The following is a 21056-nucleotide window of genomic DNA, read 5'->3' as shown; positions in this document are numbered from 1 at the left end:
AGTGTGTGTGTGTGTGTGTGTGTGTTGTTACTGTGCGTGTGTGTGTGTTGTGTGTGTGTGTAGTGTTTTTGGAGTGTGTGTGTGTGTGTCTGTGAGTAAAATGCCTGGGCTAATACGCGTGCATCGTTTTAGTGGGTAATATATGGAGGGGACATCTTCTGCCATTAGTGAGGGGGAAGTACTACTGAAGGGGGGGTTCTGACGGAGATCTGCTGTTGAGGCTGGTAACAAGGCTGCCACGAGGCCCTGGGGGTTGGCGGGGTGTCGTGAATGCTGAACCTTCCTCCTCTCCAAAATCAATAAAAATCGGGAGCGTTGTAGAGAGGATGATGGCTTATTATGACGGCAGACTGCCTTGCCTCATGGCAGGAACAAGCCGTTTTAAGTACAGCACCTCGGTAAGAAGAGGCCGGCCACTCAGAAAAGTAGGAGAGGCGCACCGCAGCCGCCTGCTGGTCCTGTGCTGGTAAAGTTCAGTTGTGGGTTCATTACTCACAACAGAGGATCAACAGTTGGATAAAAACATCTGCTCTTAGCCGTAATATCTCCGCCCCCCCTCCCCCCAAAGAGCTTGTTATATTGTTATCACTTCTGTTTTTAGAACCGTGCTTATCTGATCTGGAGGCTGATCATTCTCAGTGTGGATAAATGGAGAAAACACCTAACACCCTGTGTACTCCTTTCCTGTTCCAAATACACATTTACATTAGGTTAAACCTTTCCTGTTAATACACATTTACACCAGGTTAAAATTCCTTTCTCTGTCAATTACACATAGGTTAAATCCTTTCCTGTTCTTAATACACAATTAGGTTAAATCCTTTCCTGTTCAATTACACATTTCGGTTAAAAATCACTTTCCTTGTTTCAATACACATTTACAGAGGTAAAATTCCTTTCCTGTTCAATACACATACATTAGGTTAAATCCTTTCCTGTTAAATACACATTTCATGCTAAAGTTTATAATCAAACTTTCCTTTGTTTTTCAATACACATTTTAACATGAGTTTAGGATAATCTTCCCTCTTCCTGTCTAACTCATAACACATTAGGTTAAAATCTCTTTCCTGTTCATAACACATTAATTAAATCCTTTTCTCTTTCAAACACTTATTAGTTCTTAAAATCCTTCCTGTTCATTAAATACACATTAGGTTTCAAATACCGTTTCAATGTTCAAAGAAGCACACATTAGGAGTTAAAAATCCTTATCAGTTCAAAGAGCACATTAAGGTAAAGCCTTTCCTGTTCTAATACTATTCAATTAAACTAGAATAGGAATACAAAATCCTGTCACTGTGTGTGCGAAGTACACATTTACATTAGGTGTAACCTTTTTCCTGTTCAATTAACACACTTAAGTACATTAGGTTAAATCCTTTCTCTGTTAAACAAACTACACATTTACATTAAGGTAAATCGCTTTCGTCTGTTCAATACACATTTGTAAGCATTCATAGTTAAGATCCTTTTCCTGTTCATATGACACATAATTACATTATGATATAACATCCTTTCCTGTTCAATACACAGTTAAGGTTGAGAGAAATCCTTTTCCAGTTTCTCAATTACAACATAAAGTGTTCAAATCAACGTTATCCGTGTCCATTATACACATATAGGTTAAATCCTTTCCTGCTCAAATACACATTCTAAGGTTAAATACGCGTTGCCTGTTCAATGTACACTGTATGAAGTTATCCTTTCTCTGGTTCAAATTACAACATTAGTGATTATATCTCTTTCTCTGTTCAATACACATTAGCGTTAAAGGCCTTTCCGTTCAATACACACTTAACATTAGGTTAAATCCGTGTTCCTGTTCAGATACACATTTAAACATTGAGGGGTTTAAATCCTTTTCCTGTTCAAATCCACACCATTTTCTACAGTAATGTGTTATAATCCTTACCTTTCCTGTTCAATACACATTTACATTAGGTTAAATCCTTTCCTGTTCAATACACATTTACATTAGGTTAAATCCTTTCCTGTTCAATACACATCAGGTTAAATCCTTTCCTGTTCAATACACATTAGGTTAAATCCTTTCCTGTTAAATACACATTTACACCAGGTTAAATCCTTTCCTGTTAAATACACATTTACACCAGGTTAAATCCTTTCCTGTTAAATACACATTTACAYCAGGTTAATTCCTTTCCTGTTAAATACACATTAGGTTAAWTCCTTTCCTGTTAAATACACATTTACATGAGGTTAATTCCTTTCCTGTTCCATTTACATTATTAGGTCATGGACCTACTACATCTATAAAGTCTGTCACATAACTGGGATTGAATATGTTTAATACATTTAAAAAATTGAAACAAAAAAAGGTTATGGACCTGTTAGATCTAGCATGCTTATGTTTAGCAGTTAGTATGTGTTACCAAATCAGTTAACCAGTAAATATGTTGTTTTTGCTCGTCTGATATAGAGGAGGCTTATGGCGATACAATGACGTGTGATTTCCTGTTTGCGTGAAGCAAAGTACGAGCCAGGAAAAGTTCAGAAGACAGAATGTTTGTTTGTTCCCTTTGCATGCAATCGCACAGTGTTTAGACTACTCTGCTATGCCCTGTAACTTGCAACAATAAAAAGTCCCAACAAGCATCAATTAAAATGAAGACAGACAAKAAACTCAAGCTTTTCCATTGAAATGTAAACAGCTAGGATCATTATTCAGTGGTGAAACAAAAGGCAACATAAAACATTGCCATGACTTGGAGGTACGATATTAGACGATACCCTCTTTGGTATCGCAAATATAATAGACATTTGTTGTCCTTACCAAGGACGCGCCTGGCAGGCCCTGGCACAGCAAAGCTGTCTTCTCAGTGGTTTGAGGAGCTCAAGGTACATTTACCAATCCTGTTGAGTCTTGTTTCTTCATCTGTTACAGTTCCTGTCTCTCCCTCTCTCCTCAACGGCCACATGCCTCTGTCCATCTGCGTGTGTGTGCGTGTGTGTGTGTGTGTGTGTAACAGTATGTGTGTTGTCTCTGCTACCTGTCTTGAGCTCTATCCAGAGCGCTCTGGTTAAGATCCCATTTTATTAATATTTGATGGGATTTAATGTGCTGAGGGGTGGTGTGTGTGGGTGTGTGGTGGGAGGCTGGGACCAGGCCCGTGTCTAGGGGTGGGAGGCTGTGGGAACAGCGGCTGGGTAGCGGGTGGATAACTGGAGGCCCCAGGTCGGGTAGGCGGGGAGGGCTGAGACAGCACGTGTCTAGGGGTAGGAGTGGGAGGGTGGCCAGCACGTTCTAGGGGTAGGCGTGGGAGGCTGGGTACGAGCACCGTGTCTAGGGGTGGAGGGGGCTCCCAGGTCCGTGGCTGTAGGGTGGTGGAGTCTGGCCCAGGCCTGTGATCTAGGGTAGCGGGTGGGAGCTGGGAACACAGGCCGTGTCTAGGGGTAGGGGGTAGGAGGCTGGGACCAGGCTGCCTTGCAGGACCTAATGGGGGGGGGGTGGGAGGCTGGGACCAGGCCTGTGTATTAGGGTAGGGGGTGGAGGTGGGCCCAGGTCGGGTCTAGGGATGGGAGGCTGGGCCAGAGTCCGGGTAAGGCGGTGGGAGCTGGGCCCAGGTCCGTGTCTTTGGGGTAGGTGGTAGACTGGGATCTCAGGCTCGTGTTAGGGGTAGGGTGGGAGGACTGGGACCAGGCCGTGTGTAGGGTAGGGGGTGGGAGGCTGGGCCACAGGTCCGGGTCTAGGGGTGGGAGGCTGGGACAGCAGGCCGTGGTCTAGGAGTACTTCCCTATCCAACCTTGCACTCTCCTTCTCACCTCCTGTGGCATCTCCTCCATCTCGTCAGTCTAGCTCTCTTCTGTATTAGTATGTGTAATTTTTTATGGATCCCCATTAGTTTGCAAGGCAGGCAGTAACTTATCTGGGGTTTATTTGGATCCCTCTATTAGGGTATCTGCAGAGGCACAGCTACTCTTCTTCTGGGTTATTATGGACCAATTAGTCTTCGCGCCAAGGCAGTAGCATACTCTTCTGGGGTTTATTATGGACTGCATAGTTCCTTGAAGCAGCACTCTCCGGTTCGATCCATTGTAGCCTACTTTCTCTAGGGGTTTATAATATGGAACTATTAGTTTCCTGCAAGGCACAGCTACTCTTTCCTGGGTTTATTATGATCTCCTTGTGTCTGCAAGCAGCGGCTATCTCTTCACTGGGGCTTAATTCATGGACATCCGATATTATTTCCTACTTCCTGGGGTTTATCATGGACCCCCATTAGTTCCTGCCAAGGCAGCGGCTACTCTTCCTGGGGTTTATTATGGACCCCCATTAGTTCCTGCCAAGGCAGCGGCTACTCTTCCTGGGGTTTATCATGGACCCCCATTAGTTCCTACCAAGGCAGCAGCTACTCTTTCCGGGGTCCAGCAACATAATTATTATTATTATTTTTTTAAATCACCAAAAATCAATAACAGTACATAATACAACACATTACACCACACCTCTCCAACACAACACATTATTACACCAATACAACACTACATCTCTCCAATACAAAATGTATAATTACCACAATAGAACAATATTACAATGTACGTGTTTTAATGTGTGCGTATGCGTGAGTGTGCGCGCGCGCGTATCTTCACAGTAATCGTTGTTCCATAAAGTGTCGTTTTGTTTTTTATTTTATTTTATTAGATTCTACTGCTTGCACGATGTGGAATAGAGATTCAATGTAGTCATGGCTCTATGTAGTACTGTGCGTTTYCCCCAGAGTGTGTTCAGGWCWTGGGGACTGTGAAGAGACCCTTTGTGGCATGTCTTGTGGGGTACGCATGGGTGTCTGAGCTTTGTGCTAGTWGTTCRAAMMRRMMRSYYSGKKSYTTYMRSMWKKYMAKWMSTCTCACAAAGACAAGTCGTGATGCAGTCAAATCGCTCCTCTACTTYGAGCCAGGAGAACAGCCAGCCGTGCTGCTCTGTTCTACCTGTAATTTGCTGATGTCCCTCTTTATAGTAATTGACCATATGACTGGGCAGTAGTCCAGGTGTGACAGAACTAGGGTCTGTAGGACTAGTTTTRTTGATAGTGCTGTTAAGAAACCAGACCAGTGCTTAAGTACAAACAGACCTCTACCCCATCTTAGGTACTGTTGCATCAATATGTTTTGACCATGACGGTTTACAATGCAGGGTGACAMCAAGCAGTTTAGTCTCCTCAACCTTCTCAATGTCTACGTGATTCAGTTGATGTTTAYGAATAAATKATTTGTCACAAATACAATGCTTTTCRTTTTTTTGAAATTATTTAGGACTAGCGTATTACTAGCCACCCGTTCTGAAACTGACTGCRRCTCTTTGTTAAGTGTTGCAGTGATCTCACTCGCTGTRGTAGCTGATGTGTATAGTGTTGAGTCAWCAGTAYACACAGATACAGGCTTTACTCAAGGTCAGTGCCAAGTCATTAGTAAAAATTGAAAAAGTAAAAAGGGGCTTAGACAGCTGCCCTGGGGAATTCCTGAATCTACCTGGATTATGTTGGCGAGGCTTCCATTAAAATAACACCTGTGTTCTGTTTGACAGGCAACTCTCGATCCACAATATAGCAGAGGTTGTAAAGCCATAACTATCTCGTACAACGCTGTGTACTACTCCCTTCACAGAACAGGGCAAACATTCTCTAACCAGAATAGAAAAGAGGAGTGGGAGGCCCCGGTGCACAACTGAGCAAGAGGACAAGTACATTAGTGTCTAGTTTGAGAAACAGACGAGAAACAGACAAGTCCTCAACTGGCAGCTTCATTAAATAGTATCCGCAAAACACCAGTCTCAAATCCAAGCAGCCATYTTTGTTATGATGGCTAGCAGCTTAGCTAGCTAGGTAAGGTTAGCAGCTCTGTCAAGCAGGCTNTCCAAGCAGCCATTTTTGTTATGATGGCTAGCAGCTTAGCTAGCTAGGTAAGGTTAGCAGCTCTGTCAAGCAGGCTTCAAACTGTCTGTTAAGCAGGATTCCGGGACAGAAAATAGCAATCCTAGCTGTTAAAAAGCTAACAGAGTCACGGAATCCATGCAAAAACAAGTGGCGTAATTATAATATATTAGATGGTTTGTTGTTTTGATTCAAATGTAGCCAGAGTAGCCAAGAGTTCCCAGCATTCAGCCGAGCACTGGGATGACGTTGGTGTCTGGGGTTTCTCTCCATCCCCCTCTCATTCTACYTCTTTCTGGGTTTCAGTTTCTCCAGGGCGCTTGTGTTGTACTTATCATACCAGGGGAAGGGTCAAGAAGAGTACACAAGCTCACAATCTCTCKCCAGAATAACAAAACAGGCTACACTGTGTGAGTGGTGGGTCTTTCTTCACATCGCTACAGTACCCAGAGAGCATTCCTAAGAGATATGGAGAGGAGAGCTGAACAAGGACATTTGGCCTCTTGCGGAACACTCCAGAACACTCTCGTGCCCTTACAGTTTTGTAAAGAGGCGGAACTCTTCACTTGTGCCCTCATGTAGCAGCTAACCCCTTCAGTGTTCCATGGCTGGAGATTGAAGGGTACTCCTGTATCTCCCATAGTGGAACAGCTAGATTAGGACCATGGCTCGCAACCTCTAGCCCAAGGACGGGAAACTTTGATGGGGGTGGGGGCCACAAAAAAAATCTGAAATCATCATGAGGGGCCGCAGTGGCTCCCGGGTCTGCTACCCACATCCATACATACAGTCAGATGTATAGTGTTTTGGGGGCCCTGAGCCGTTCCTGTAATTCTTTTCATTTTGACATGTGGCGTAAAGAAAAAAAWGTGCAGTTTAACAGCAAATGTCCTGCAATTTTACACCTTTTGCCATAGGGTGGAGAGAAATGTTTGCATATGATATCTGAGAGTGACTAACAAAAATCAGTCATACCGACCCCGGTCGGTAATTCAACCATGATTACTACAAGTTTAGATAGCTGGCCGCTAGTCTACCTTACCTCAAAAAAGTTTTAGGTGACATGGGCTAATTGAGTGACTGTCAGAAGAAGAGAAACTGCTGATGCACAACCAAAATGTCTAAATTGCACCTTGTGTATTTTACCTGTCAACCGTAAGTTGAGAGCCCGAGTYCCCAAAAGGGTGCTCCGTGGGTCACTAGTTGCCTATCCCCGCTCTAGAGCCTTGGGGCTCAACTCCTGTGTCTCCACAGTATGACAGCTAAACTGTACCGTGTTCCTGCACCATGGCTGGAGAGTACCCGTCTCCCATAGCATGGCAGCAGCTAGAATGAGGACCTGGCAACATGACATCTAGAACCTTGGGGTCTTTGTTTATAACACCAACCTGTTGACTGCCTCCATACTTATTACTGGCGGACTTTTAAAAAACGAGTCACCGGCTGTGTCTGAAAACACACCCTCTTCCCTACATAGTGCACTACTTATGACCAGAGCTCTGCTGGCCCTGGTCAAGAGCAGAGCACTAAATAGGGAATAGCTGCCATTTCAGACGTAGCCAATCCTCTGTAGCAACAATATTTAAAAAAACATTTTTTTTTACACATTGGATAAAAGTAGATACTCAGTGCTAGAAAATAGTATATCGTACAGTGCAGTTGAGGAACAATGGGAAAATAATTCTGATTTTAACATTGATAAACTTGTAACCCCACTTTTGAAAAAAAAAAATGGCCCGTGAGGTTGCAAAGTTTTCCCAGATAGAAATGGTGACGATCTGACATGGTTTCATGTTCGTACTTATACAGCATGCCTGTTCTCTCTAAAATATTCAGACCCCGCTTTAAAACAAATTATAATAAATTATAAATTTATAAATTATATTTATAAATTATAAATTATAATTCTAAGGCTTAAAATGAAGCCTTCATTATCCATTTCTAAGATAATGTAGACAATCAGAAGTAAACATCATACTATTCTCTGGATTTATAGGCTGCAGATATCTGGTTTCATCCAAAATGGCACCCCATTTCCTATGTAGTAAACTACTTTTGACCAGAACCCACTTAGGGCCCGAATCAAAAGCAGGGGGGGGGGGGCGGGGGGGGGGGGGGGGGGGGGGGGGGGGGGGGGTGTCTTATCTGTCCCGTGTAGAGTGGTGGTGGGTGGGGGGGGGGGGGCTGTTTATCTGTCCAGTGTAGAGTGGTGGTGGTGGGGGGGGGTGTTATCTGTCCCCTCTCTTCTCGTTCTTCCCCTCCCTTGCCGTCTTGCTTTCATTTATACAATAAGTCATCTGTGTGCATATGCACCAGGCTGCGTCCCAAAAGCCAACACCCATTCCCTATGACCCCTGGCCAAAAGTAGTGGGCATAAATGATATAAGTAGGAATGGTGTTGAGCCGCTGGCCAAAAATAGTGCATTATAGAGAGGAATACGGTGTTAACTTGGAGCTAAGTCCTGAGGGGGAGCAAGAGGATACCAGGGACAGTCGGATGAAGAACCGACGGACAGAGAAAAGAGCATGTATGAGTATGTATTCAATATAGATATTTACCAAGATGAAGACATTGGAAGAATAAGAGTGGAGGGAGTGCTTGTGTGTGCTGGTGTGTGTGTGTGTTGTGTGAGAGAGGGCAAGGGATGGGAGGGGGTTCCTCTAAAGAGAACATTGTGCCAGTGACTTATTGTGCCAATACGTAGGCTTTCTGTTAATAGTAAGAAAGCATGGAGCATTCTCGATTGTTAGACAATCAAAATGGAGCCAAATTCTGCAGGGGACATGGAGGGTGGGAGGTTATATGATTCTAGCGTCAGGAGGTGGAGTGGTGTGTGTGGCAGGAGTGGAGTGTGTGGTGCAGGAGGTGGAGTGTGGGTGTGTGGCAGGAGGTGCTGGTGTGTGCAGGAGGTGGAGTGTGTGTGGCAGGAGGTGGAGTGTGTGTGTGGCAGGAGGTGGAGTGTGTTGTGGTCAGGAGGGTGGAGTGTGTGTGGTGGCAGGAGGGTGAGTTGTGTGTGGCAAGGAGGTGGAGTTGTGGTGGCAGAGGTGGAAGTGTGTGTGTGCAGGAGTGGAAGTGTGTGGTGGCAGGAGGTTGGAGTAGTGTGTGTTGGCAGGAGGTGGAAAGTGTGTGTGTGGCAGGAGGTGGAGTGGGGTGTGTGTGGGCAGGAGGTGGATTGTGTGTGTGGCAGAGGTGGAGTGTGTTGTGTTGCAGGAGTGGAAGTGTGTGTGTGCAGGAGGTAGAGTGTGGTGTGTGCAGGGGGTCGAGTGTGTGGTGTGCAGGAGGTCGAGTGTGTGTGTGCAGGAGGTCGAGTGTGTTGGTGGCAGGAAGGTCGAGTGTGTGTGTGCAGGAGGTCGAGTGTGTGTGTGCAGGAGGTCGAGGTGGTGTGTGAGGAGGTCGAGTGTGTGTGTGTGCAGGAGGTGGAGTGTGTGTGTGTGCAGGAGGGTGGGAAGTGTGTTGTGTGCAGGAAGGGTGGAGTGTGTTGTGCAGGAAGGTGGAGTGTGTGTGTGCCGGAGGAGGAGTGGTGTGTGCAGGAGGAGAAGTGGTGTGTGGGCAGGAGGTTGGAGGGTGGTGTGTTGAGAGGTGGAGAGTGTGTGTGGCAGGAGGTAAGAGTGTGTGTGGGCAGGAGGTGGAGTGTGTGTGGCAGGAGGTGGAGTGTGTGTGTGGCAGGACGGTGGCGGTCGTGTGAGGATGGAGTGTGGTGTGGCAGGAGGTGGAGTGTGTGTGTGCAGGAGGTGGACGGTGTGTGGCAGGACGTGGAGTGTGTGTGGCAGGAGGTAGAGTGTGTGTGTGTGGCAGGAGGTGGAGTGTGTGTGCAAGGAGGTAAGAAGTGTGGTGTGGCAGGAGGTGAGTGTGTGGTGTGCAGGAGGTTGGAGTGTGTGTTGTCAGGAGGTGGGAGTGTGTGTGCTTGCAGGACGTGGAGTGGGTGTGTGGCAGGAGCTAGGTGGCGAGAGTGTGCTGTTGCAGCTGAGTGAGAGTGTGTAATGGTGCAGGAGGTGCGAGTGTTGTGATGTCAGGAGCGTGGAGTGTGTGTGCAGGAGGTAGAGTGTGTGGATGATGCAGGAGGTAGAGTGGTGGTGTTGGCAGGAGATGGAGTGGTGTGGTGCAGGAGGTGGAGTGTGTGTGCAGGTGCGATGGTACAGAGGTGGAGTGTGTGTGTGCAGGAGTAGAGTGTGTGTGCAGGAGGATGTGTGTGCGGAGGAAGTTGTGTGTGTGCAGGAGTCGATTGTGTGTGTGCAGGACGTGAGCCGGGGTGTGAGAGGTGGGAAGTGTGTGGTTGCAGAGGTGGATGTGTGGCGTGGTTGTGTCAGTGAGATGGAGTCGTGTGGTCAGGAGGTAGGAGTGTGATGGTGTCAGGAGGTGGAGTGTGTGTGTGCAGGAGGTGAAGTGTGTGTGGGTTGCAAAGTAGGTGAGGGTTGCAGGAGGTAGAGTGTGTGTGTGTGGCAGGAGGCTGGAGTGTGGTGTGGCATGGAGGTAGAGTGTGCTGTGTGCAAGAAGTGGTGAGGGTAGGGTGTGTCAGAGGTAGGGTGGCAGCGTGGTAGTGTGTGGCAGGAGGTGACAGTGTGTGTGTGTGCAGGAGGTAGAGTGTGTGTGGAGGAGTAGAGTGTGTGTGCAGGAGGTGAGTGTGTGTGGCAGGAGTGAGTGGGAGATGGTGTGTGTGGCAGGAGGTGGGAGTGACGTGGTGCAGGAGGTGGAAGTGTGTGTGTACAGGAGGTGAAGTGTGTGTGTGCAGGAGGAGGAGTGTGTGTGTGCAGGAGGTGGAGTGTGTGTGTGCAGGAGTAGAGTGTGTGTTGAGGAGGTGAAGTGTGTGTGCAGGAGTGTAGAAGTGTGTGTGTGTGCAGGAGGTGGAGTGTGTGAGTGGGCAGTGAGGTAGAGTGTGTGTGGCAGGAGGTAGAGTGTGTGTGTGCAGGAGGGTGGAGTGGTGTGTGTGCAGCGAGGTTGGGCTGTGGTTGTGCAGACGTGGAGTGTGTGTGGCAGGAGGTAGAGTGTGTTGTGTGGCAGGAGGTGGAGTGTGTGTGCAGGAGGTAGAGTGTGTGTGCAGGAGGTGGAGTGTGTTGTGTGAGGAGGGGAGTGTGTGTGTGCAGGAGGTGAGTGTTGTGTGCAGGAGTGAGTGTGTGTGGCAGGAGGTAAGTGGTGTGTGGCAGAGGGGATGTGTGTGTCAGGAGGCATGGATGCGTGTGTGTGTCAGGAGTAGAGTGTGTGTGCTGCAGGCAGGTAGGGTGTGTGTGTGCAGGAGAGGTGTGAGGTTGTGTGGCAGGAGGTGGAGTGTGTGTGTGCAGTAGTTCGAGTGGTTGTGTGTGTGCAGGAGGTAGGAGTGTGTGTGCAGGAGTGAGTGTTGTGGCAAGGAGGTGGAGTGGATGTGTGTGCAGGAGGTGGAGTGTGTGTGCAGGAGGTGGATGTGTGTTGCAGGACGTGAGTGTTTGCAGGTAGAGTGTGTGTTGGCAGGAGGTAGAGTGTTGTGTGTGCAGGAGGTAGAGTGTGTGTGGCAGGAGGTGGAGTGTGTGTGTGCAGGAGGTGGGAAGTGTGTGTGTGCAGGAGTAGAGTGTGTGTGTAGGAGGTGGAGTGTGTGTGTGCAGGAGGTGGAGTGTGTGTGTCAGGAGGTGGAGTGTGTGTGTGCAGGAGGTACGATGTGTGTGTACAGGAGGTGAAGTGTGTGTGTGCAGGAGGAGGAGTGTGTGTGTGCAGCGAGGTGGAGATGTGTGTGTGCAGGAGGTAGAGTGTGTGTGTCAGGAGGTGAAGTGTGTGGTGCAGGAGGTAGAGTGTGTGTGTGTGCAGGAGGTGGAGTGTGTGTGGTGCAGGAGGTAGAGTGTGTGTGTGCAGGAGTAGAGTGTGTGTGCAGGAGTAGAGTGTGTGTGTGCAGGAGGTGGTGTGTGTGTGCAGGAGGTCCGAGTGTGGTGTGTCAGGAGGTAGAGTTGTGTGGTGTGCAGGAGGTAGAGTGTGTGTGTGCATGCCCCATGTTTCCGTTGAAGACACTCGAGCGACCTCCAGATATCAACCAAAAAAACCCGTCATAGAAAAGCCAAACTGATATTATTGCCTGAATTATTATTTACCATGTTGCATTTATGGAACATTCTTAAGAATCCTTGGCTCTCTCTAATGTCTCTGGCCGTTACTTCTCGTGGGACCTGGCCCTAGGACCATACGTCAGACTACCTGGGCTGTATGACTCGTGCTCGCCCAGTCCACCTGGCTTGCTGCTTCTATCCAGTTTCAACTTCTGCCGGGGTTTATGAAACCGCCGAAACGCTGTCCACCACGACCTGCTATTATTCAACGTCTTAAGGTAGATCGGGACTATGGAAAGAAGCCAACGAATGCTACTAGATTTAGGTGGTCTCGAGATGAGAATTAATGATATTAAATGTCAAGCATTTCTTGTCATTATGAATATTTTGAACATTCTTTGGCATAGTTCTGTTATAATCTCATCCCGCACAGCCAGAAGGAGAGATGGCCACCCCTCATAGCCTTGGTTCTCTCTAGTTTCTTCCTAGGTTTAGGCCGTTTCTAAGTTTGTCCCTTAGCCACCGTGCTTCTAACACCTGCATGCTTGCTGTTTGGGTTTTTAGGCTGGGTTTCGTCACAGCACTTCGAGATATTAGCTGATGTACGAAGGGCTATATAAAATAAACATTGATTTGATTGGAGCTTTGACGATGTCACGGCCATTAGAAAACCTTACATGGTCAGGGCGAGTACCAAATTGCACCCTCCTTCCACTTTAATAGTGCACTACTTTAGACCAGGGCCCAACGGGAATAGGGTCTCATTTGGGATACAACCTGAGAAATGGGTTAGGAACGTTTTTTTTCTTCCCCCTTCTACTGTGTGCGGCTAACTAATGAGTGAGGTTTCTCACCTAGCTCTGCTCTAGAATGATTCATAACCAACAGAAGGACAGTAAATGTTGAGGCCTCGTGGAATTACAAGGCCGTTATTACAGACCCTGGGAGCATGTAGAAACTGACCTGGAGTAAGAAATGTGTTGTTGACTATCAACAATAAAATAAAAAAGTTTACTACTGATCTACCTACTCAACAACTAGATTTACGATCCTTCCTTCTCTCTGGGCCATCACCATTTCCTCCCTCGCTCTCTTCCTCCCCTCTGGGAAGAACAATAGTGAAGTGAAAGAGAGAGGGAGAGAGCAAGAGAGAGTTACATGGACCAGTGCTAACTTGTCTCACTGCACCAGGAAGGGAATGTACGGTAGTAGGTAGAGCCTGACCCGTTCACCACTCGCACCTCGTCAGCCTGGTGATGAATAGTGCTTGCTTACCATAACATTGTGCTATGGGGTCTATCACACATGGCTCCCTATTCCCTTTGGGGCTCTGGTCAAAAGTAGTGCACTGTATAGGGAATAGGGTGCCAATTGGGATGGAGCCTATGATTCAACCACAGCATTGAGCCATTTGACTACGTAAGCAACATAGTGAAGGAGGAGACAGTGTCTCGTAAACAGGAAGCATCCCCGAGGTTAGCCGTTTGTTTATTACTGCCATCAGAGACGACTGGATTGTATTACTTATCAGTGTCTTGTTGTGGCAGCAGCGCAGAACAGAGCAGACCGCTTCCAGAACCAGAAGCTAAGAACAGAGGCCTGTGTTCTAGAACCAGAACCATTTCGGTTCAGAACCAGATCCAAAATGGCGGCCGAGCATCACTCAGAATGAGGAGTGGGAGAGCCACTGTGGCCCTGATAGCTCAGTGAGGTGATGCATGGAAGTTCCGCCTGGCTTCGTCCTCATTTGGAGCTCCTTGTCCTGGGTTTGTAAAATCCTTGGCTGCCCACACCTTGTCTCGCCACTAAATCAAGTCACGTTTTGTCATCTACTGGTATAAAGCCTTGTTTCACACTTCATAGACGACAAGGTCACTGACCCCTGATTTACAAGCTAGTTGAGTTTACAGTTTACTCACTTTATACACTGATAAAAACACACGGGGAGGGAGACCAGCATGCCTGAAGTTCAGTAACACGCAGGCTCAGGGTACGTACACACACACCACTACTTACTTGGAGAGGGAGACACCTCCTGCTTTCCCTATGAGTTCCTCATGGTGAAGTACCGCCTCGTTCCAGGGAATGTCCAGGAATTTGAGCAGCGTCCTCATCCACTTCTCTGGATGGAGCACCAGCTGTTCGTAATGCACCGGCAGGCACTTGTCTGAGGCCTCCAGGCACTGAGTGTACATGGTCTCTATGGCCCTGTTCCACTTGGTCAGGCAGTCTCTGTAGCTGCCCAGGTCAAAGCCAGCGATCGTCACCTTACGCGAGATCATGGAATGGACCGAGGCGCGTCCGTCCCGGATCATTAGCAAGAATTTGGCGTGCGGGAAGATCTTAGCCAGGTAGGAGAGGGACTTCAGAGCAAAGGGGTCCTTGTTACAGAGAAAGTTGGCGGGCTCGCCGTGCTTCACGATGATCTCTAGGAGGAAGGCCTGCATGGCAGCGTCCAGGACCTCGTCCGTCACCCCGGCCTCGTCCAGACGCATCTTCTCCCTCCCCGACCGCGACCACATCTGTTTCATGGCCAGGATACGTGGAATAACCCTGGTCTCCTCTCCACACCGAACATCAGGGTGAGCATCAAGCATGGCTCTCATYAACGTTGTCCCACTCCTGGGAACCCCTCCAATGAACACTAGGGGCATGTCCTTGTTGTAGACGAATGGAACGGAGAGGTTATGGCCCCTGGGACCAGAGCCCCGCAGGATGGTGGAGGAGCTCAAAGAGCCCCCCAGGAGCAACCCTCTTGGCCCCTGAAGGCCCCCCAGAAGCCCTTGGTCCCCAGGCTGGCTGCTGCGCTCCTCGATRCGGTGGTGACACTCCATGGCGTGACGACCCAAGTAGAAGACTGTGACTGAGCTGATGACCAGACAGGCCACCAGCAGGTTCTGCTTCAGCTTCATCATCATCACCATCACCATCTCAGGACCAGGGAGGGGGGAGGAAGGGAGGGGGAGGACAGAGGTGTACCAGATGAGGTAGTGGAAGAGGGGAGAAAGGAAGGTTAGGAGTAGCTGAGTGTCCCTCCTTTCAAGGTCGGCGATGGGGGGCAGAGCGTGTTGTGTGTTCCCCGGTGGTCAGCGCTCGTGGCGTGCCCAGCTCCATCAGGCCTGGGGAAGGACAGAATAAAAAACACATTATTACATAATATAATAACATAGTCTTGGTTGGAACAGTAGAACAGTGGAACAGTGGAACAGTAGAACAGTGGAACAGTGGAACAGTGGAACAGTGGAACAGTGGAACAGTGGAACAGTGGAACATGGCAACTTCAGGCAGATCCTGATAGAGATCTTGACATTCTAGATCATTTGTACACTGCTGGTAGAAATCAAGTTGAGGCTTGAACCAACAAAAGGTTGAAATGGCTCACTTCATATATGGTCCTAAAAAAAGGCCCTGTTCAGAAAAGCAAAAACACATCTTATTTTCAGCATTATACTGTACTGACCCATCTTGACAAAGAGAGCACAGTAAAACTATGAACTGAGCTGTACAAGTTATTTTGTATTGTTATTTTAGTTAAATACACACACGAAATTACCAAGGAATTCCTTATATCCAATGTAGGAATTACCCTCAACATAATTACAGATCCCCTCAGGAGAAATGTAGGCTACAGAAGTGACGCTCCACTTTCACCTCAGAAAGCTGTGATGAACACATTCTCTCTGTCTGACAAGGTTATGGMTCTCACGCCAAAACCACTGTACAACTGTGGTGTAAGAGAAAGGCTAAGGCCGACATCATAAAGTTGTCAGAAAAACCATTGACACAGTCATGGCCCTCAGCTGACACAAGCCCATAGGAATGAATCCAGGCCACAGACTAGAGGCACAGAGAGAGGGAGAGAGAGACAGACACAGAGAAAGGGATAGAGCGAGAGACCGAGAGAGAGAGAGCGAACAGCTCCACTTTTCAGCAGTCGGGCTAAGTCTTAAGCATTTAGGACTTCCCCAGTGACACATTTAGCAACAAAAAGACGCAATGATTATATTTATCCCTCAGAGGGAAATCTCTATTTTACAACCATCTTGTTCTATTTTTCCCAACTCGTCTTTTTACTCGTTTCCCAGTGTTCAGTTTGTTTCTTGGGCTGAGAGAAACATTCCCGACCAGGAACGAGACGTCCAACCTCCGGCCTCTAATGTGTCCCTGAGCAGTTACACAGGCTCTGATTTACAGAGTAGGTGGTGTGACATCACGTTACTCTGGGTCATTGCCACAGAAACAGGACCCATGAGTCCCAACATGTGAAGTTTATAGGAGCATATAAAATTGTGTCAAATTATTAACATTTTACCGACACAAAAAGATCCCACCATGTCGAACGAACAAAATGATCTGTCGGCATTTATAAAAAATGTACCAGAAACTGCTTGTTTCCATCACAGTTGTTGCGGGAAATTTAAAAATAAAAGAATAAACATGTACACGGTATGACTTTACTCGCATAAAAACTGTGGATGGAAACTTGGACACAGACAGAAAAGGGGTCTTAAACATTATCTAATAGAAAAACTTGAACAGGAAAAAACTTGAAGCCCATCTAATATCAACATTTATATTCCATTTCTTGAACACCACAATGTTGAAGGCCCCTGCCATCTAATATCAACATTTATAATCCATTACTTGAACACCACAATGTTGAAGGCCCCTGCCATCTAATATCAACATTTATATTCCATTTCGCAGGAAATTTGCCTTCTGTAAAGTTTAAGAAATATTGCCTTGTGTCATGTCATTCCGATACCAAAAAACACACTTCTCTTAAAGATATATTCTAATTATTCTCCCTCGTGACAGAGGATTATGAACGTTCACAGAAGTAACGAGTTTAAGTAGACCTACCAAATAGTGTTTTATTTGGATAACAATTTGGTTTATGAATTATTGTGATTAAAATGTGTCACTTATATAAAAAATGTAAAAAGATCGGTAATAGAATGAGTCTTGTTACATGCATAATGAGATTGTGGATAGTCAGATGATAATAGTAAAAAATAAAATAAAATACAACCCGGAAGCCAGCCGCACCAATGTGTCGGAGGAAACACCGTTTGGTCAGCTGGCGACCTGGTCAGCGTGCACTGTGCCCGGCCCGCCACAGGAGTCGCTAGTGCGCGATGAGACAAGGATATCCCTGCCGGCCAAACCCTCCCCTAACCCGGACGACGCTAGGCCAAATGGACCTCCCGGTCGCGGCCGGCTGCGACAGAGCCTGGGCTCGAACCCAGAGTCTCTGGTGGCACAGCCAGCCGGGAGATGGGCTTAGCATAGGCTAGCTCCAGGCTAATTGCTGCTTGCTTCGGGACAGGGGCGTTAGCCAGGAGAAGCCAATCGGATAGCAGCTAGCTGCGGAGATCCAGGTGAAGAGGTTAATAAGAGCTTGCGGTAGGAATCCGGTGACATGGAGCGCAGAGTGAAGGAAAAGCAGCCAACAAGTGCTCAGCATATGTGGGAACTCCTTCAAGACTGTTGGAAAAGCATTCCTCATGAAGCTGGTTGAGAGAATGCCAAGAGTCCCATTAAGAGAGCAGATTAGAGGCACGAAGTGTTATTTCTACCCTTTACTATGACCAAAGCCCCTAGCCAGACTAGCTAAGGGCAATAGGATGCCATTTTGGGGATGCTTTATGATCTCGCCGGGGTGCATTCCTTCCCTAGTGGCAGCAATGGTCTAACAAACAGTAGTAGAAAAAAATTGCATATATAATAAGGGATTATTGAGAGGGGAGGACGTGAGCCATTGTTCAGCACGATGTATCCGCTGTAGCGAGATTCAATGATCAGCTGCAGAACGGAACAAGACGCTTATAAAACCCATTTTTCTGCACTTTTCACCACACTAGAGTAGTGTACCCTAGTTTCCGGTTGTCCTATTCCCTATTAATCTATATGCCACATAAGCAATCCACATACTTTTAACCAGGGCTCAAAAATAGAAATTAGTGTTGGATCTTCCCTGTGAGCTAGAAGCAAACCAGTACCTAATTAGCTTTCTTAGGAAACGAGGGTTTGCTTTTGAACACCAGGAATGACTCGTAACTTTACACCCTATCCACGCGTCAGTTAGCTGGGTCAGTTAAGTAAGCATTGGGTTTAGACTTTTGAATCTCAGCCTAGAAAAGGCCAATCAGGTGGGAACATGTGTGCAAGTTTGAGACGCAGTGACGCTTGTGCGTATTGTACCCATAATTGGGTACTTAAGAATTTGTGATACAGAAACTTCGCTAAATGACTGCAGTTCTTGCCAATCAGGTCAGGGTCACTTAGTTGGGGTAATTGGGTTTTTGCGCAGTTTTGAAACACAGAATGAACATCGCTATAATCTCACAAAGGGTCGGTTTAAGTGGGGTAAATTGGGTTTGATTTGAAGCACAGAATGAAACTTGGGACTTCATTGACAGCTTCAGTTTTTATAATGTGTATAATATAGCGCCTTTGATTGAGATAAGGGACGACTTGCGAAACAAATCGTGCACAAAATTACAGGCAATCACATGGTTTTTCCTTCTCTGCGATTGACAACATAATCAAGCGACTATAGCATCGGGGCCAAGGAGGTTGAGGGAGGATTGGTGGCTATACCTTGTCATTTCTGCCGACACAGGTATGGCCAACCTGATGATGGATTGGCCTCCAAACGTGACTACTGTAATTGAAGTCAAAGGGCCCTCTGTTTACCAGCGTCACCCGATGATCTTGGAGATACTTTCTGTCCCCAACAAGGACGGCCCCTACAGCCGCACCTGGGCCTGACATAAATCTCAGTAAGGACAATAATGGTGTTCAATAATAATAATTGGCCTAACTCAAACACCCACAGGTAACGATCTGGCGAGACAAGAAGAACTTCTAAGCCATCAAAAGGAACATAAAATTTCGACATACCAATTGGAATCTGCTAAAAAAAATACTTGAAATCAGTTATAGAACTCATTGCGTCTATAGTTTGTGAGGTCTGGGATCCGCTCAGAGCAACCAAGAATTCACGAAAATGGGACAAAACACCAAATGAGGCTCTGCTGCATGGCAGAATTTTGCACAAAAACATCCTCTGTGTACAAAACGTAAACAACAATAATGAACACGCAGAGCAGAAAAAGGACAATACCTCCCTCATTATCATAAATCCGACATAATTCGCCAACAATCAGCCAGCACGCAAAACCCAAAGACACACTGAACTGTTGGACTATATTATTTTAGATGTTTCTCAAACTCCAACCGGACTGGACTCCCAAATCATTTGTACTGATGGAAAAGCGTCCACATAACATGAGTGAATTTAGAGAGACAGACCCAGGCAGGCAGCAGGACGTACCCCATATACACTAGAAGTGAATTTAGAGAGACTAGACACCAGGCAGGCAGCAGGACGTACGACATAACACTAGAGTGAATTTAGAGAGAACTAGCAACCAGGCAGGCAGCGAGGGGACGTATCCACATAACCCTAGAGGTGATTAGAGAGACTAAGACAACCAGGAGGCAGCCGCCGCAGGACGTTCACATAACCTAGAGTGAATTTAGAGGACTAGACAACAGAGCAGGCCGCAGGACGTATCCACTACACTCTAGAGAGAATTTAGAGAGACAATAACCCAGGCAGGAGCCGCAGCGCAGGACGTATCCACACAATAAACTAGAGAGTGGAATTTCAGAGAGACTCAGACAACCAGGCAGGCAGCTCGGCCAATAGACAGGATACGCATAAAATCAAATCCGCACAGAACTAAATCTACGGTACAAGAGTCGAATTCATACGGAGAGTTACTAGACACGACCAACCTTTACCGATTTAACAAAGGCCAGATCTTTAGCACCGCAGCAGGTTTTAAACGAGAGAAATTGAAGTACCCCTGCGAGGACACGATGAAAGAGGTACGTTATTTAAACTTCCCCTAAGCAACGGCACTTAAAGCCCTGTAAGGCAGGTTCAGCCTTGGTGTCTGGTGGCCTTACCCTTGTTGGCCGTAAACACACACAAAGCGACACCCACGAGCCCAGGGACCGAACACATTAAGACCCAACCAACCAACCAAATCAAGAGGAAAAACTAAAAGATTTGCCCATTATACTTGACACATTGGGACCAAGAATTAACAACAAACAAACTGAGCAACGACTCACTAGAATGTTATTTGCTTCCGGGTCCCCTTCAAACAGAGGTCATATATAGGCTACAACTGTTGCATTGGCATGTATGGAATATTGAAATGATGGATGCTCCGCTCTCTAGTGCTCCTCTCTTCTCCACAACACACACACATCATCAATTGCATTTAGGAATGCTGGATCGGGATAGCGAGCGATGATAGTCAGACAGGAGCTGTGACGGATGGAGGTGAGGAAACTTTGGGACGAATTCGGGAACGCCGACTGCAAGCCAGGCCTAATCGCCTGAGCCCAACCTCACTAATGCTCTTGGTGGCCTGAAACTGGAAAGAATTGTTCTCCCCGCGCAATGTTCCAATTTCCCCAAATTAGTGGAGCCTTCCCAAGAAGAGTGGGAGGCTGTTATAGCAGCAATGTTCACACATCTAGTGGGAAGCCTTCCCCTAAGAGTGGAGGCTTGTTACGCAGCAATGTTCCAATCAAATTAGTGGAGCGCCTTCCAGAAGAGTGGAGGCTGTTTATGAGTAATGTTCCAACATCTAGTGGAAAGCTTCCCAGATAAGAGTGGAGGCTGTTTACAGCAGCAATGTTCCAACATCTAGTGGGAAAGCCTTCCAGAAGAGTGGAGGCTGTTCATACGTGCAATGTTTCAACATCTAGTGGGAAAGCCTTCCCAGAAGAGTGGAGGTTGTTATAGCAGCAATGTTCCAACATCTAGTGGAAAGCTTTCCCAGAAGAGTGGGAGGCTGTTTATAGTCAGAGGCAATGTTCCACATCTAGTGGGAAAGCCTTCCCAGAAGATGGAGGGTGTTATAGCAGCAATTGTTCAGCCATCTAGTGGAAAGTCTTCCAGAAGAGTGGAGGCTGTTATAGAGCAATGTTCCAACATCTAGTGGAAAGCCTTCCAGAAGAGTGGAGGCTGTTAAGCAGCAATGTTCAAATCTAGTGGAAGCCTTCCCAGAAGACTGAGGCTGTTATAGCAGCAGTGGTTCAACATCTAGTGGAAAGACTTCCAGACGAGAA

General features: G+C 47.0%; 1 protein-coding gene across 1 annotated transcript in view; it reads right to left on the bottom strand.

Moving 5' to 3' along the window:
- Positions 1–21056, bottom strand: part of LOC112076175 (protein-tyrosine sulfotransferase 1) — a 35569-nt gene that overhangs the window by 8369 nt on the left and 6144 nt on the right. Inside the window, exon 2 of the mRNA XM_024143042.2 lies at positions 13917–15019. Within this exon, the coding sequence (XP_023998810.1) occupies positions 13917–14830 (914 nt within the window). The 5' untranslated portion in view covers positions 14831–15019. The remainder of the gene's footprint in view (positions 1–13916; positions 15020–21056) is intronic.

This window comes from Salvelinus sp. IW2-2015, unplaced genomic scaffold, assembly GCF_002910315.2.
Source record: "Salvelinus sp. IW2-2015 unplaced genomic scaffold, ASM291031v2 Un_scaffold3606, whole genome shotgun sequence".
NCBI classification, from domain to species: Eukaryota; Metazoa; Chordata; class Actinopteri; order Salmoniformes; family Salmonidae; genus Salvelinus; species Salvelinus sp. IW2-2015.
The sequence above is the reverse complement of the archived record's forward strand: the minus strand, read 5'-3'. Positions and strand labels throughout refer to the sequence as shown.